At 42.8% G+C, this 13500-nt stretch overlaps 1 protein-coding gene across 1 annotated transcript in view; it reads left to right on the forward strand.

Moving 5' to 3' along the window:
* The first annotated feature begins 419 nt into the window (after nucleotides 1-419).
* TEP1 (telomerase-associated protein 1) overlaps nucleotides 420-13500 on the forward strand; it is a 41089-nt gene continuing 28008 nt past the window's right edge. Inside the window, exons 1-10 of the mRNA XM_006835554.1 lie at nucleotides 420-806; nucleotides 1860-2045; nucleotides 2209-2343; nucleotides 3226-3387; nucleotides 3766-3927; nucleotides 7202-7326; nucleotides 7532-7689; nucleotides 9008-9117; nucleotides 9627-9717; nucleotides 9941-10127. Coding sequence (XP_006835617.1) covers nucleotides 420-806; nucleotides 1860-2045; nucleotides 2209-2343; nucleotides 3226-3387; nucleotides 3766-3927; nucleotides 7202-7326; nucleotides 7532-7689; nucleotides 9008-9117; nucleotides 9627-9717; nucleotides 9941-10127 — 1703 coding nt within the window. The remainder of the gene's footprint in view (nucleotides 807-1859; nucleotides 2046-2208; nucleotides 2344-3225; nucleotides 3388-3765; nucleotides 3928-7201; nucleotides 7327-7531; nucleotides 7690-9007; nucleotides 9118-9626; nucleotides 9718-9940; nucleotides 10128-13500) is intronic.

Raw genomic sequence — 13500 nt, forward strand, 5'->3', positions numbered from 1 at the left:
ATTGTTTTAAGTGAGCAGATAGATGGAAGTTGAGGTGGTGAGTATAAACAATTTGATCAAAATGTTTGTTTCTCCAGAGCTGAGAATCCAAAATTCAGATTCTAAGCTTGACCCCACTACTATATTGGAATCAAACCAATTGTGCTGGGGATCTCTTTTACCCCCTTGTTCTTAAACTTCTATCTTCACCTTTTCCCTCCTCTCAACCTTTCCCTTCCCTCAACTTTTCCTTTCCCCTTAGAATCCTCCCTAGATGAGCTCAATCCTGGGAAAAGAAAAACGTATTGGTGGCTATTTGCCTGAAGTTCATGGCATTATTTGGAGGGCTTCGGGAAAGATTGTGCACATACATGCCCAGTGCCTAGATATTAATCACCTGTCCTTTCTTCTCTTAGATATATGCTGGTTGAACTCCAACCATGGAGAAGCTCCGTGGGCATGTGTCTGCCCGCCCAGATATCCTCTCCTTGGAGAATCGGTGCCTGGCCACACTTCCCGATGTAAAAATCATGGAGAAACCACATGGACGTGTGTCTGCCAATTCAGACATTCTTTCCTTGGAGAACCGATGCCTGGCCACCCTCCCTAGTCTAAAGAGCGCCATGTCTGCTAGCACCTTGCTCCAGCATCTCCAGATACCTCACCTGGCACAAGCTGATCTGTGCAGCCTGAACACCAACAGTAACCTGTTCTCTGAGCCTCCAACCTGGAGGAATCAGTGCCTCTCTGAGGGACAAGACCTTCTAACCTGCCCCAGGGCCGTACAGTCTATCTCTGCCACAAAGAGAGCTCAGGAAGCAGCTTTGGTAATAGCTACAGGCACTTGTATTGACTCTTGTCCCTTGATTTCAGTGCCTGCATTTCGCTCTCTGCTGTTATTTTCTCTCCTCAGAGCTCTGTCCTGAGGTGCCCTTTACTTTTCTTGGCCTAACTAGTTCTGAGATTCTGGAGAAGAGAGCAAAGCCAGAGAGCCTTTACTCAGGAGAACCAGCATGATATTGCTGTAGCAAAATCAATCAAGTGTTTTTGAAATCTTTTATTAGGTATAAGATGTATCTGTTATGCGAGAACCCACTTCTTCCATGTCCGTATGCAAACACAATTGTCACATCTACAGAACCACATTCAGAATCAGTGGACAGGTACACATCCATTCTATTTTGACTTGTGGTATAGACTGAAGGAACAAACTACTCTGAACTCTATTGTCTGTTAGTTATAAGCTGTACAATTTTGGACAAGATTCTTAACCTTTTATAGCCTTGATTTCTTTAATTTTTTTTAATTTCTTTAATTTGAAAATGAGGTCAGTGAGAACTTACTTCACAGAGTTCATGTCAGGATTGCAACTACTGCTCTCTTACATTTATTTAAGGCTTTGCAATTTGCAACAAATCATACATATGTTATCCCATTTAGTTTACCAATGACCCCATCAGGTAGGTGGTAGTGAATGAGGAACCTGAGGCTCAGAAACATTAAGCAGCCCAAGGTTGCTGTGAGATTGATATAGGATATGGCTCTTTTTCTTCTGACTCCAAAAGTATCTTACTAGCCCCACAGGAAGCATGTGAGGGGCTGCAGGCTTCCGGGCCTTGGCATCTGTAAGAAGACAAAAGGTGGAGGAGGATTATGAAGCATTTGGGCAAGGCTCAGCAGGTTGAGTGGTGGTGAATGTGACAGTGAATGGGCACTAAGTCAGAGACAGGACTGATCAATACTGGGGCATGATGGGGGAGGATTTTAGATGCAAGAGTTAGGTGTGGACTCTTCTTCCTGCTCCTATTCTGCCCTCAGATCTGTCTGTGTTTGAGGAGCCTTGGGTACATGCTGTGATTACTAACTACCACTATCCCTAGGCTCGCTGGTCCTCTTCAGAAGAAGAAAAAAAGCTAGAAAAGACTGAAGGAGAAGAGGCCCAGATGCCTTTTTATAATCTAAACTTTGGGGAGGAGGAGGAGGTGGAGGAGCTGACCCTGAAGCTCACCATTGGGGACTCCAGATCTAATCCTGAGACTACTGATCAGGCCCTTCAAGAGAAGAAGGTGAAAATTCCAGAGTCAGAAGTTGTTGGTGGCAGGGACGGTGGGAGGGGTGCTGAACAAGACCCTTCCCCATAACTCATGTAATAGAGGGCAACTCTTGCTTAGTGCTAAAGTTGGTTTTTATTACATCTTTCCTTCTGTCTTCCCTCCTCCCAATTCCTAGATGGCTCTAATAAGTTTGCTGTGTACTAGTCTGGTGTCAAATGTAACCATAAAAGAAGCAAATAACTCCTTTCAGACTTCCCTCCTTGAAATCTGTTGTGAACTTGCCCCCTTGGAACCTGAGTTTATCCTCAAGGTATTGTGGTGTGAAGGAAGGGATGGGACTGGGAAACAGTGTGGTTATGGTATTTGTTGGAGCTTGGTGACTAGCCTCATATTGGGGGTAAAAGAACTTCAGCTAGGAAGAGAGTAAAGATCGTTGGGTGAAATCAGAGGCCTAGCCTCTGGGTCTCTGTGGAAAGTGGGGAAGTATAGGATTGTTGTTGTTGTTAAGTTCCGTTGACCCATAGTGACCCTATATAGAGTGTCCGAGGAGCAGCTGGTGAGCCTGAACCGCTGACCTTGCAGTTCAAGTGGCAGACCTTGCAGTCTGGTGCATTAGCCCGCAGTGCCACACCAGGACTCCTAAGCATGGTATTATGAAACAATGTATTAGTGTTTCCTTGTTCAGACAGTATACAGGCTAAAGTGCAGTATTGCTAGCTAAGCCTTGAGGGACATACCAAGTCTATGAAATTTAAATCTGTTTCTCATGTTGTTTATTGTGTTGTTGGGAAAGAAAGAACTTTACTAAATACCATATACATGTCACCAAAGTAGTAGTTAATGTTCCAGAAGCCAAAAAAAAAAAGGGAAAATGCTTTCTATAAGGCTTTGGAAGATGACAGATTTAACCAGCAATTTGAATGCTGGTCAAGTTTTTCATTGGTGTTAATCTGGAAAGTGAGTTCCAAAGAGGAAGAGGGCTGACTGACTTGGGAAGCAGGAGGTAGATTTGGAAAAATACGTTAGGAAGGTCGATAAGGCCTGAGTTATGGAGGACTTAGAATATACCAAGCGAAACACCTTGGGAGGACTTAGGAAAGGTTTTATGCAGATGGTGTAGGTGAACAAGTAAATTTAGGGGATAAAACTATGGGAGATATAAGTTGCCAGTTCTCCCTACCCTGTGTCCTAGGCATCTTTGTACACCAGGCAGCAGTTGAACATTCGGGATGCGGCCAACAGAGTCTTGGCCATTGCTGCCTTCTTGCCAGCCTGTCGCCCCTACCTACGAAGGTATTTCTGTGCCATTATCCAACTGCCTTCTGATTGGATCCAGGTGGCTGAGCTCTACCAGGTGTGGCCCTCATTTTCTTCCCTCTTTGCTCAGTGCATCCCCAAAGAAAATTAGACCGATAACCCTCCCTTCAACCACCCCCAGATAGGGCAGCTTCTCCCTGTACCAGACTATGTCGCCCAATAGGCAGAATATGATTGAGGAAGGCTTAACTGCTGTTTGAGAAAAATTTATCTTATTCTAAACCTCATGTTGACAGTGAGGAAAATGAGGATCAGAGAAGTGCACTGATTTGCCCAGTACCATAGAAACTGTAATTTTAGAGTTGGGACTAGGAACCAGCTCCCTATTCTTGATCACCTAACCCCATGAAGTAGTCTTGTTTTGTTATGGAGGATTCATTTGGGTCTGACTTCTGAGAGTGTCTCTGTCTGACAGAGCCTGGCCGAAGAGCAGAAGGGCAAGCTGGTGCCCCTGCCTGCCTGCCTGCGTGCTGCGATGACAGATAAATTTGCCCAGTTTGATGAATACCAACTGGCCAAGTACAACCCTCGGAAGCACCGGGCCAAGAAACGGCCCCGCCGACCTCCACGCCATCCAGTCAGTCTCCATCCCAGTCAGTCATTCATAGCTGTGGCCCCATTTTCTGGGAAGGGAGGGACCTAAGAATGTGGGACACCTACACTAAGCGTCCATATTCTTTAGAACTGACATCTTCCTATCACCGGGATCAAAAGGGTTCAGAGAAGAACTGGGTTTCCTAGTGGGCTTCCTTTTTGGTAGAGATGGGCCTTTGTGGCTCTTCAATGGATCCCTTCTGAATAATCTCCATTGCCATCTTTGAACACTGTTTCTCCTGTCTTGACAGAAGTCAAAGAATCCATATTCAAAGTCACAGAGATATTTGTCAAGGTTCTTTAAGATTTTTAAAGCAGAGCAGAATAAGGTGAGTCCCTTGTTCTGGGTATATGTGTGCATGTATAACTTTTCCTAGACTAATATTTAGAAACTGAATTTCATTTATGTCAAAAATATTAATGGTGGGTATGGTACACAGAAACCAATATTGCTTGGGGATTTGCAGTCATGACACAGGGTCAGGTGCTTAAAGCAATGGGAAGGTTCTTTTTTTTTTTTCAATTTTACTCTCCTTGGTACTGATGGGGGCATGTCCAGCCTGATAAAGTAAGTTTAACACACTATGAACCATACAAACAAACACACGCCAAACTCATTGCCTTTGATTTGATTCCAACCCATAGCAACCCTATGTAGAACTGACCCACAGAATTCCCTAAGAGTCCTGGTGTGGCACTGTGGACTAAAGCTCTGGAATACAAGATTGGTTTGAACCACAGGGTCGGTGGTTCAAATTCAGCAGCTGCTCCTTGGAAGCTGTGTACAGGATCACTATGAGTCAAAACCAACTTGGTGGCACTTAATAATAATAACAATCTTTACAAAATCAGACTGCCGTATCTTTTCCCATAGAGTGGCTGGTAGGTTCAAACCACCAGCCTTTCAGTTAGCAATCGAGCACTTAACCACTACATCACTCAAGACTCTTACTGCTGTCTCCCATATTGTTATTGTTAAGTGCCGTCAAATCAGTTCCAACACATAGTGACTTTGTATAGGGTTTCCGAGGAGCAGCTGGTGGGTTTGAAACGCCGACCTTGCAATTAGCAGTCCAGTGCTCATCCTACAGTGCCGCACCAGGACTCTTCTACATCCCATGTTGTTGTTGTTATGTGCCTTTGAGTCGGTTCCGACCCATAGCGACCCTGTATAGGGTTTCCGAGGGTGTAAATCTTTACGGGAGTAGAAAGCCTCATCTTTCTCCCGCGGAGCAGCTGGTAGTTTCGAACCGCTGACCTTAAGGTTCGCAGCCCGATTCGTAACCACTACGCTACCAGAGCTCCTTCTACATCCCATAGGAAGTTTTAAAAACAAAATTATTTTACTTTAATTGCAGTTAAGAGCATAGCATCTGTTTTCAGACCATTTGGGTTTCAATCCCACCTCCACTGTTTACAACTAGGATCAAATGACTTATTTTCTCAGTTTCCTCATACATGAATAAAATGGGGTTAATAGCAGTACCTATTTCATTGGTTGTGAGGATAAAATCAGTTACTTTAATGTATTTCTAACAGTACATTAAACAGTGTTAGTAATCATGATCATAATAATTATTAAACTAGATCATTAAGAAAAAGATATTAGCTTTACAAGAAAAAACACATTCTTGGCCACCACTACACACTGGTCTGAAAGGGATCACATTAGAACACCCTGGAGAGAGTAGGAGAAAAATGTGGAAAAAACACCACAAAGAAGTCCAGGCTTGCTGGTCAGATAGAGACTGAGGAGATCCCTGAGACTAATGGCTTTTGGTCACCTTTCACGTCTGACAATGAACTTAGCCGTATTTCTTAATTTTCAATCAAACAATAGATCTACAAGGGGCGCCACACTTAGATTAATCATTCATTTGAGACCAAAGGGCAGCATTTAGTCAAGGGCAAAGTTCAGAAGGGTTAGAGAAAGAGGAAGAATGGCAGTGGGAAGCACAGGATGAATGATGTGGCACTGTGGGAACTGCAGTCAATGACATGAAACAAAACATGTATGAATTGTTGAATGGAAAACTGATTTGTTCTTTGAACCTTCAGTTAATTCACAATAGAACTTTTTTTTAAAATTAAATTAAAAATTAAAAATATTCTCAGTTAGTCAACTGATCTTTTCTCTTTATCATATTAATATATCCCAAATTTAGCCCTTTTAACTTGGAAGACTGGAAGCCAACATCTTTCCATTTTAACTCCTCACTCTGTACATTGTACTGATTCCTCCATTTACCTAAGTCTCAGTGATGGGCCCTGGTGGTGCAGCAGGTCAAGTGTTGGACTGCTTAACCATAGGGGAAAGATGACAATCACAGAAACCCTGTGAAGAGCAGTTTGATTCCACCCTGTAGGGTTACCTTGAGTTGGATTTGACTCAATGGCAGTACGTTAGGTTTGGGTTTCGTTTTTCTTTCCTTCCCTCTAAGAACAAGGAGCTCTGGTAGCGTAGTGGTTACGAGTCGGGCTGCCAACTTCAAGGTCAGCAGTTCAAAACTACCAGTGGTTCCATGGGAGAAAGATGAGGCATTCTGCTCCCATAAAGATTTACAGCCTCGGAAACCCAGTGCAGGGTCACTATGAGTGGGAGCTGACTCCACGGTACTTAACAAAAAGAACAAGGAGCTCAGATAGCATAGTTGTTACAAATCAGGCAGCTAACCTCAAGGTCAGCAGTTTGAAACTACCAGTCATTTCACGGGGGAAAAAAATGAGGCTTTCTGTTCTCATAAAGATTTACAGCCTTGGAAACTCTATGTAGGGTTACTATGAGTCGGAACCGACTCCATGGCACACCACCATCACCAAGAACAAGAATGGTGTCCTGGTATGGCGCTGTGGGATAAAGCACTGGATTACAAGGTCGGTTTGAACCATAAGGTTGGCGGTTCAAACTCACCAGTTGCTCCTTAGGAAACCCTAAGACTCAGTTGTTGCTGTTCTTAAGTGTTGTTGCTCTTAGCAACAAGAAGAACAAGGATGTTCTTTGTTCATTCTATTCCCATCTTGCTTTCCACAAGCCAATCATCTCCTATTACCCCCATGTGTAAATAAAACCCAGTGACCCCAAAGAATTGCTATCTTGTGTTGTGGTCTGAAATTTTTACCCTAATTCTACTCTGCTCAAATCTGTTTTGGAGAAAAACATTAACTCATAGGTAGAGGGTAGTTTCAGACTCTGTTTTCTGAAGAAAGTGTGCTCATGGCTGAAATGAGCCCTGTAGAACTTCGGGCTGTTTCTACAGTTTGAGGCAGCCTACAATGCAGTGTCAGAGAAAAAGGACCAGCCAAGGTTCACCTTGAAGAAGCTAGTACAGCGATTGCATATCCGGGAACCTGCTCAGCATGTCCAAGCTCTGCTGGGCTACCGGTAAGAACGTCTATCCTGAACATTCAACCCCATAACTTTCCAGCATCCATGGCCTCAGTCCCTGCAATTGCCAACCCAGCAACAATTATTAGCTTGGGCAGATGTGGCCTTTAAACCTGACTGAGTGCTTTGATTAACTTACCTTTTCTCTTCTGTGTTATTTCAGCTGACTTTAAAATGATGAACACTTTTTCCTCTGTCCCAGATATCCCTCCAACATACAACGTTTTTCTCAAAGTCGACTCCCTGGGCCATGGGATTCCAGCAGAGCTGGGAAGCGAATGAAACTCTCTCAGCCCATGACCTGGGATCGAGAGTTGAGCCTAAGGGGGAACAAAGCTTCAGTTTGGGAGGAGCTCATCGGTAAGGTGACCTTGACCGTCACACTCCCTTCTTCTCTTCCCCATTCATGTCACATACCTTGGTGGTGATGATTATGTGGAGTCGGTTTCTACTCATAGTGACCCATAGGGTTTCCGAATCTGAAAATCTTTACAGGAGCAGAAAGTCTCATCTTTCACTCACAGAGTGGCTAGTATATTCAAACTGCTGAACTTGTGGTTAGCAGCCCAACTTGTAACCCACTACCAGGGCTCTGGTAGCGTAGTGGTTACGAATCGGTCTGCTAATCTCACAGTCAGCAGTTTGAAACTACCAGCTGTGCCGCGGGAGAAAGATGAGGCTTTCTGCTCCTGTAAAGATTTACAGCCTCAGAAACCCTGTGCAGGGTCACTGTGAGTCTGAACCGACTCCACGGCACATAACAACCAGGGCTCCTTAAGCAAGTTCCTTGGTATGTACATCATCCATTCACTTGGTTGTTGCACTACTGAAAATGGTTGACTTGATATGATCTGCCATTGACCATACACTTTCAAAGGGGTCAGTAGTGCCTGTTATGAGTAGTGTTGGCATTATATTGTTGTTAGGGGCCGTCAAGTTGATTTCAACTCATAGCAACCCCATGCGACAGAGTACGGTTTTCTAGGCTTTAATCTATATTGAAGCAGATCACCAGAACCTCTGGGTGATTAACAGCCAAGTGCTTAATGATTGTCAGTATTCCAAATGCAGTAAAGTGACACATCAGGCTTTTATCAACACATGATAAAAATGATCCCTTCTCTATGATATCATTGTATCAATATCTGTACAACTCATTCCATATAAGGAATCCTGGTGCAGAGCTGTGGGTTAATGCGCTGGGCTGCAGAGCCAGTTTGAATCGCAAAGTTGGTGGTTCAAGCTCATCAGCTGCTCTTCTGAAACCCTGTATGTAGGGTCACTATGGGTTGGAACCAACTCCACGGCACTAAACAGCCGCAAGAGCACATCTTGGGAGTCCTGGTGTGGCGCTGTGGAATAAAGCCTTGGACCGAAAGGTCGGTTTGAACCACATGGTCGGTAGTTCAAATTCATTGGCTACTCTTTAGAAACCCTATACAGGGTTGCTACAAGTCAGAACCAACTAGATGGCACTTAATGACAACAACGCACATCATAGTATATAGGAATTGTTGCGGAAACCTATATTTGGGACACTGGTTTTTTTTTTTAAATCAATTGGGGAGGAATAAGTTCCCTTTGATCTTTTCATCTTTTATTGTTTCTTTTAACTATAGAAGGTGCTTATGTTTTCACATGAATGGATCTTGTTTCCTTTCACATTGACCTCATTCAGACAATGGGAAGCTTCCCTTCATGGCCATGCTGCGGAATCTACGCAACCTGCTTCGAGTTGGAATCAGTGCCCAACACCACGAGATCATTCTTCAGCGACTCCAGCATGCGGTATGTGAGGGGCTTGTGGCCATGTGGCCCAGTGCCTAAGGTGGATGTGGAGATTCTACAGTTGGTTTGGAAGTTAGACATTCCCAGGTGGGTGGGGAGAGTCATGGCCACCCAACTTTTTTCATGTGGGCAATAAACAGGCATGGAGATACAGACAGATTGGGCTGGGGGAAATTGGTATGGGGGTGTAATGAACTCTGAAAAACTACAGTGGAATAAAAGAACTTGGATTTCTATTTTCTGAGGTCAGAGACTTACCCAGGAAGAGGAATCTCTGATTTAACTGACTTCAGAGGACTATAAAAGATAAAGAAACAGGAATCCCTTCTTTTTTTTTTCATATTCTCAAATGACAACGTTCCTGTTTTTCAAATTATTTTCTGCCTTTTTCTAATATCCACTTAGTCCTTTCTCATGTTTCCACAAATTTAGCAGAATGGTTACCTCATCTTCCTGATGGCCCTCAGACTTCCTGGTTCTCCCCTCATGACCCCTCCCTTGCTTTCCAGAAATCTGTGATCCACAGTCGACAGTTTCCATTCAGATTTCTTAACGCCTACGATTCCATCAATAGTATTGAAGCGCAAATCAGAAATCAAGGTATTATCTCCCTTCTTACAAATCTTGTCATGTCTTTGAACAAATGAAACAACAGTGCTGGCATTTTCAGCTGCTTGCCTTCCAATCTTGGAACCCGAGGTTGGCAGAGGTTGGACACATGCCAGCCTCAAGTGTGGGGGCTCTAAATAGATATTGATAGGACCACAAGATGAGGGACTAGAAACTGCCTGACTCAGATAATTCATTACCTGTTGCCACACAGCATTACCATTTCCCTCCAACATACAACTGATGAAGCGGATAATTATTAGAAACTCAAGAAGTGCCAGTAAGAGTGCCATTCAGAGGCGGCTTGGCAACCTAAGTCGTCGGGACCTTCGCAGAGCCATGGTGATACCTGTGATGTATGAGCAGCTCAAGCGGGAGAAGATAAAAGTACAGAAAGCCAGGTTTGTGTGCCACCCAGGAGCCAAGGGTGGGCTATAAGAAGCACCCTGGTAGGAATTGGGAATGATCTCAGAACCCCAAATGCTATTCTGTAAAGACAAGCTTGTCAGTGACCCCAGTGCCTTAGACTTGCCTGACTTTGTCTGTGGCATAGCAAACCTTTCTTTAACATTGCCCTTTGGACAGATTGGAGTCCTGTTGTGGCGCTGTGGGCTAATTCGCCAGCTAAAGCTGTCTGAACTGCAAGGTCGGTGGTTCAAGCTCACCAGCTGCTCCTTGGAAACCCTATATAGAGTCGCTATGGGTCAGAACCAACTTGAAGGCACTTAACAACAACAACAACATGGAGAGATTATGAAGCAAAATACATGCTTGGTTTCTATACCTGTGACTGTTTATTGGTTTTGGTGATTTGGGAGAGGTCCCTGGGTAGTACAAATGGTCTATATTAGTCTATCAACGTAAGGGTTGGCAGTTCGAACTCACCCAGTGGCATGACCGAAGAAAGGTTTGGTGGTCTGCTTCCCTAAAGATTATAGCCAAGAAAACCCAATGGAGCAGTTGTACTCTGTGACACATAGGGGTCTCCAGGAGTTAAAGTCAATCTGACAGCATGAGTTTGGGTTTTTGTTTATATGTGTGCGTGCTTATGGAATTAGTCTATCATCTCCCTCTCTCGGTTCATGGTTCAGGCTAGTGTCCTCTCTGGGTTTACTGTTGTCTTTTTCTTCACTGTGACTTCTGTTTGTTTTAGTTCTTGTATTTTCTGATACATTTACCTTCTCTTCACATACATGAAGATAGTTGTCATTAAGCAGGCTCAAAGACAAACGTACAACCTGTTCCACAGGCTTCGTCAAGTTCACATTTCTGCTCTTTTAGGTGCTTCAACAATACCTTGCATTCTGTTGCTCTCAAAAGACAGAGACATGTTTTATTTCTCTATAGTGGTGGTTGGTGGTTATGTGCCGTGGAGTTGGTTCTGACCCATAGCGACCCTGAACAGGATTTCCTAAGCTGTAAATCTTTACAGGAGCAGAAAGCCTCATCTTTCTCCCACAGAGCAGCTGGTAGTTTCAAACTGCTGACTTTGTGGTTCGCAGCCCGATTTGTAACCACTACGCTGCCAGAGCTCCTTAAGACTTAAGTGGCCAAGAATCAATGGCTGTGAACACAGGGCTATTAAAGAGTTCAGCTCAGGGTACCAGTCCAAATGATATTTCTTTACTGACCATGATGGTAGCCACTAGCCACATGTGACTACTGAGCACTTGAAATGTGGCTAGTCTGAATTGAGACACACTGGAGTTTGAAGACTATATGAAAAAAATTCTGTAAAATGTCTCAATTTTTGTATTAATTATATATTGAAGTGAAAATATTTTATGCATGTTGTTGTTTTTGTTAAGTGCTGTCAAGTCAGTTTCAACTCACAGTGATCCTATATAGGGTTTCCGAGGAGCAACTGGTGAGTCTTGAACCACCAGCCATGCAGTTCAAATCGACGTTTTCCTCCAGCATGAAATAAAATGTAATTAACTTAATCTCATCTGCTCCTTTTTATTTTTTTAATGCAGCTTCTAAAAAAATTTTTTTTCTAACAAATTTTTAAATTAAATGTGTAAGTTTAATATAATTGTAATTTAATCCTATTCAACAGCACTGGTGGAGACCACTGAATTCTTTTGATAAAAAAAAATATATGACAAAATATAGTATGTGTCTAAGTAATGAGAATAGTGTAATGAAATCCCATAAAACTATTACCCAGATGAAATGATTATCTGGATTTTACCACATTTCCTTTATTGATCCATTTTTTTTTCTTTTTCTTTCTCTGGGAATGTTTTAAAAAGAAATGCCACCTAATATAATTCATTTTATTTAATTTTATCATACATATTATTTATTTATGTTTATTATTTGTACCTGGCATGAAGAAGCCCATAATAGATAATAGCTGGGCTGCTAACTGTAAGGTCAGTAGTTCGAAGCCCCAGTCACTCTTTAGGAGGAAGGTAAGGCTTTTTTCTCCGTAAAGATTTACAGCCTCCAAAACCCTATAAAGAGTCACTGCATTAGAACTGACTCGATGGCACCCACCCACCACCGCCACCACATCTTGCTTGTGTCTCTTAAAAACCAGATTTTCCTTACATTTTTAGAATGTCATCATTAGTATTTCTTACATAATTAGGATGTCATATTAATAGGTAACTAATGACCTAACAAAACTGAAAATAATCTTTATTCAAATTTTCTAATTATCTAAAAAAAAATCTTTTCACAGCTTTGCTCAAATGAGAATCTGACAAGGTCTACACAGTGCATTTGATTAAGTCTCTTAGATCTCTTTACCTTTTGTTTTCATGCTCATGATTTGCTGTGAAGCCAGGTTCAGAATGCCTGGTAGAGGTCCCTCATTCTGACCTTAATTACTGTCTCATGGCATCGTTTAACTTGCTTTTCATGTACTATGGACATTAGCTCTAAAGGCTTGAATAGACACGGGTTTAACTTTTTTTTTTTCTTTGCAAGAATCTCATAGGTGATCCTGTGTACCTTATAAAAAACAGAAACCAAAGCCATTATACCATGAAATCAATTCTGATTCACAGCAACCCTATATAGGATTTCCAAGGCTATAAAGGAGCTCTGGTAGCTCAGTAGTTATGAATCGGGCTGCTAACCGCAAGGTCGGCAGTTCGAAACTACCAGTGGTTCCACGGGAGAAAGATGAGGCTTTCTGCTCCCGTAAAGATTTATAGCCTTGGAAACCCTGTATAGGGTCACTATGAGTCGGAACCGACTCCACGGTACTTAACAACAACAACAAATGTTATTGTTGTTGTTAGGTGCCATTGAGTTGTTTCCCACTCATAATGACTTTATTATATACAACAGAATGAAACACTGCTCGGTCCTCTGCCATTCTCATAATCATTGCTATGCTTGAGCCCATTGCTGCTGGCACTGTGCCAATTAATCTCTTTGGGGATCATTGTCTTCTTCACTGACCATCCACTTTATCAAGCATGATGTCCTTCCCCAGGACTGGTCCCTCCTGATAACATGTACAAAGTCTGAGAGATGAAGTCTGGCCATCCTGGCTTCTAAGGAGTATTCTGGCTGTACTTTATAGGAACAGAAAACCTTATCTTTCTCCCATTATGCAACTGGTGGGTTTGAACTACTGACCTTGCAGTGAACAGTCCATTGCTTATCCTATAGCATCACTAGGGCTCCTGTGTACCTTACAGAGTATTCTGTTGTTGTTGTTAAGTGCAGTCAGCTTGGTTCTGACTCTTAGCAATCCTCTGTAGGGTTTCCAAGGAGTGACTGGTGGGTTTGAACTGCCGACCTTGTGGTTTAAAC

The sequence above is a fragment of the Chrysochloris asiatica genome, unplaced genomic scaffold, assembly GCF_000296735.1.
Source record: "Chrysochloris asiatica unplaced genomic scaffold, ChrAsi1.0 scaffold00017, whole genome shotgun sequence".
Classification (NCBI taxonomy): domain Eukaryota; kingdom Metazoa; phylum Chordata; class Mammalia; order Afrosoricida; family Chrysochloridae; genus Chrysochloris; species Chrysochloris asiatica.